The sequence below is a fragment of the Carlito syrichta genome, unplaced genomic scaffold, assembly GCF_000164805.1.
Source record: "Carlito syrichta isolate Samal-C Ts95f unplaced genomic scaffold, Tarsius_syrichta-2.0.1 Scaffold97051, whole genome shotgun sequence".
NCBI classification, from domain to species: Eukaryota; Metazoa; Chordata; class Mammalia; order Primates; family Tarsiidae; genus Carlito; species Carlito syrichta.
Window position 1 is genome coordinate 31,074 of NW_007041147.1, and position 3,831 is coordinate 34,904.

The 3,831-nt window shown below is 61.6% G+C and overlaps 1 protein-coding gene across 1 annotated transcript in view; it reads left to right on the plus strand.

The window, feature by feature from the left end:
- ENG (endoglin) overlaps positions 1–3,831 on the plus strand; it is a gene marked incomplete at its 3' end in the record, with an annotated part of 33,542 nt that overhangs the window by 22,155 nt on the left and 7,556 nt on the right. The window contains exon 5 of the mRNA XM_021714788.1: positions 2,609–2,896. Within this exon, the coding sequence (XP_021570463.1) occupies positions 2,609–2,896 (288 nt within the window). The remainder of the gene's footprint in view (positions 1–2,608; positions 2,897–3,831) is intronic.

Sequence of the window (3,831 nt, forward strand, 5' to 3'; positions counted from 1 at the left end):
AAGCGCAGCCTCTCACAGCAGCACGAGCTGGCGCGCTGATGCCGACGGCTTCCTAGAGCACTAGAACACTCACACATGATGTAGCAGGGAAGCCCACTAAGGGCCCGCCCTCTGCAAGATAATTCCGGGCTGGGTTGGGTTCCCTCGCACATTTGAGAATATTTGAGTACAGAGGAAGAGGGCTGGGAGGAACCTCACAGTGTGTTAACCATGGTGATGGCTGGGAAGTAGGGCTGGGAGAAACATTTATTTGGTTCTTTACACTCTTTTGAGTTTGTGAGAGTTGCTCTAATTGACTTGGCCTACTTTGGAGAACTGTTTCTCAGAAATGCACGTTTTGAGGGTTAGCAACCTCCACCGGAGAGGTCAGCTGGCTGGGCCCCACAGCATGGGGTCAGGGCTGCAGGAGGTGGGGTGGCCTGGCAGCACGTGGGAGGCCCTGGGAGGAGGCCCCCAGAAGTGGGCAGCTGTTGTCTACGGCACAGCAGCAGAGGGCAGAGGGGGAGAGCCCAGGAAGAGCAGAGATAACAAGGGAGAGACACAGGGAGAAACCAGGAAACTCAAAGAGGGCGGGCCTGTTGTGGGGGGACAGAGCCACCCCGTGGAGGACAGCTCAGAAAGCCCCACAGAGGCCAGGCGCGGTGGCTCACGCCTAGAATCCCAACACTTCGGCAGGCCGAGGCGGGAGGATTGCTTGAGCCCAGAAGTTCGAGACCAGCCCAGACAACACGGTGAGGCTGTCTCTACAATAAATTTAAAAATTTAGCTGGGCATGGTGGCCCCCGCCTGTAGTTCCAGCTGCTTGGAAGGCTGCGGGAAGGATGGCCTGAGCCCAGCAGGTCGAGGCTGCGGTGGCCGGGAGCGTGAGACAGAGGAAGACTCCAGCTCAAAAGAAAGAAGGAAGGAGGAAAGAAAACCCCACCGAGCCTGGGAAGACAGGCCCGAGCCAGGGAGCGGGGGTCAGGGCTGAAACACCAGGCTAGCGACAGGGGCAGCGCAGAGACCAAGCGGCAGGGAACCCGCGTGGCTCCACCCTTCCCCTCCGTCCGGTCTCCCCTTGTCCCGCGCGGGGATCCGGGGATCGAGCCGGCCAGGAGGTCGCTGCAGCCGCCGCCGGCTGCGGCCGGCCACGCCTTCCTCCTGGGAGGGGTGTCGGCCCGGAGCAGAGGCTGCCCCAGGCGACAGAGAGGCAGAGGCGCCAGACAATTGCGCCGGCTCATCCCCCCACATCCGCTTCTTCAGACAACGGTGACTCCAGCGTCAGATCCTCCCCCGCCAGGCTCTAAGCCTCGTCCCTGCGCTTGCCACCAGGGTGCGGGGTTTCTCCCCCAGGGCCTCAACTCTTTGCCCCCCTGTCAAATCCCTGCAGAGAAGGTATCTGGCATCTGCTTCATCCCAGGTGGACGGTTCTGCGGTGTCTGGGATACTGTCGCTGCCCGGCAGTCCTCCTTAATATCTAGCTTGAAGCATTTCTGCTGCTGCCGCTTCACTGGCTCAGTGCCCGTCTTTGGAGACAGAACGCACAGGAACTCTGAGTCAGTGCCCCAAACAGCTTCCTCCTCTAGGGAGTCTTCCCTGCCTCCCTCCAGGCCCCGTCTCTCCTGAGGCGCAGGCGAGGCCAGGAGCCGGGTTGGGGAGCGGCTGGTGCCTCGCGGATTCCCCACCCATGTTGAACCGGGGAACCTGCCTGGCCCCTTGGCTTCTCAGCAAATAATACTCTCTGTCCCCTCCTGCTTCAGTCGGCTTGACGCACACCTCGCTTCCGAACGGGAAGATGCCACAGGGCAGGACCACGCTGTCACTCACTCCTTCGTTCCTCCGTCTATTCACCATCTCTTCTTTCCTCCCTTCTCCCCTCCCTTCCCATGTGCAGGGAGAACCCACCATGTGCCCAGTGTCAGGGTGAAGCTGGCCTGTCAGGATCACACATTGGGCCCAGGGCCCAGGGCAGAGCCGGGCAAATACTTCTCAGTGCTTGCTATGTGCCAAGGTAGACGTTGTCCTCAGAGGGCAGGGGCGACAGCCACATGATGTCCTTAAGTGTGCTGGGATGGCCAGGCACGGTGGCTCACGCCCGTCATCCCAGCACTCAGGGAGGCAGAGGCGATGGGGCTGCCTGAGCCTAGGGGTTCTAGACCCGCGCAGGCAACTTGGCGAGACCTCATCTCTACAATAAATCAAAAAAATTGGCTGGACGTGGCGGCACATGCCTGTGGTCCCAGCTCCTCGGACGGCTGAGGCAGGATCGCTTGAGCCCTGCAGATCGAGGCTGCGGTGGCTGTGAGCGTGCAGACTCTGACTCAATAAACACATAAATGAGGGTGCAGTGAGTACAGTGGTGGAGGGGTAGGTGGCCGGTGTCTGGTCAGGCGGGTGGACAAGGATGTGCGTTCGTCGGCCCCTCCCCCCAGGCGTGGAAGGAAGAAAAGGCTGATCTGACGGCCCAGCTGGGGGCTCCGGGCTGCTGCAGATGCCCAGCCGTGGCAGGCTCAGCCCGGCCTCTTTCCCCGCCAGCAGGCCGAGGCCCCACGTGACTTCCCAACCTCCGACAGGGGCTGGAGGACGCAGGCCCGGGAGCAGCAGGCTGAGCCTCCCCGTGTCTCCCCAGGACCCCAGCCTGGTCACGGTCCAAGCGCCTCCAGGAGTCAACACCACAGAGCTGCCACCCTTCACCACCCAGAGCCAGGTCCTAGACTGGGCGGCCGCCAAGGGCCCCATCGCCTCTGCTGCGGAACTGGATGACCCTCAGAGCGTCCTCCTCCGTGTAGGCCAAGGTCAGTTCCCCCGGACCCCCCGGGCTCAGGACTCTGCCAGGGAGGAATCTGAGGCCCTCAGACGCAGGCACCGAGAGTGCCAGAGCGGACGCGATTTGCCCCGGGACGCGCTCAGCAAGCCGGTGCTCCCTTGAGACAGTGCTTACTCCTTCACCAAATATCAGACTGGCTGGGTATGGTGGCTCACGCCTGTGCTTTGGGAGGCTGAGGTGGGAGGGTTGCTTGAGTCCAGGAGTTGAGACCAGCCTGGGCAACATGGCAAGACCCCGTCTCCACCAAAAAATAAAAAAAATCGACTGGGTGTGGCGGGGTGCACCTGTAGTCCCATCCACTCAGGGAGAAGGATCGCCTGAGCCCAGGAGGCTGAGGCTGCAGTGAGCTGTGATGGTGCCACGGCACTCCAGCCTGTACCCCACAGTGAGACCCCAAGAAAGAGACAGAGAGAGAGAGAGAGAAATCAGACTGAACCATGTGGAATACCAGTTTTTCTGACCAGTGTTTTCATATGATTTATTGTGCACCTACTGTGTGCCAAGTCCTAACCTAGGCACTTGGGGCGGGACTGTGTGGGAACAGACCCCAGCCCTGCCCACCTGGGGCTCGCAATAAGCAGGTCTTGGCCGGGCTCGGTGGCTCAGCCTGTCATCCCAGCACTCTAGGAGGCCGAGGCGAGCGGATTGCCCAAGCCCGGGGGTTCGAGACCAGCCCAGGCAACTTGGTGAGACCTCATCTCTCCCACAAATTAAAAAACGAAAACAAATGAACTGGGCGTGGCCGCGCGCGCCTGTAGTTCCAGCTGCTCGGAAGGCTGAGGCGGAAGGATGGCCGGAGCCCAGCAGGTCGCGGCTGCGGGGCCGGGAGGTCGGGCGACGGAGGGAGACTCCAACTCAGAAAAGAGGTCTTGGGAAAGGCCAGAGTCAAGATTAAAACGGGGCTGCAGCCTATCACGTGCCGGGGCTCATTCCTGACATTCACCCGTGTTGACAGGCGAGGACGCGGAGGCCCGGGGACCCGCACAGGGTCGCGCAGGTAAGGGAGACGCGGAGGCCGCAGCCCG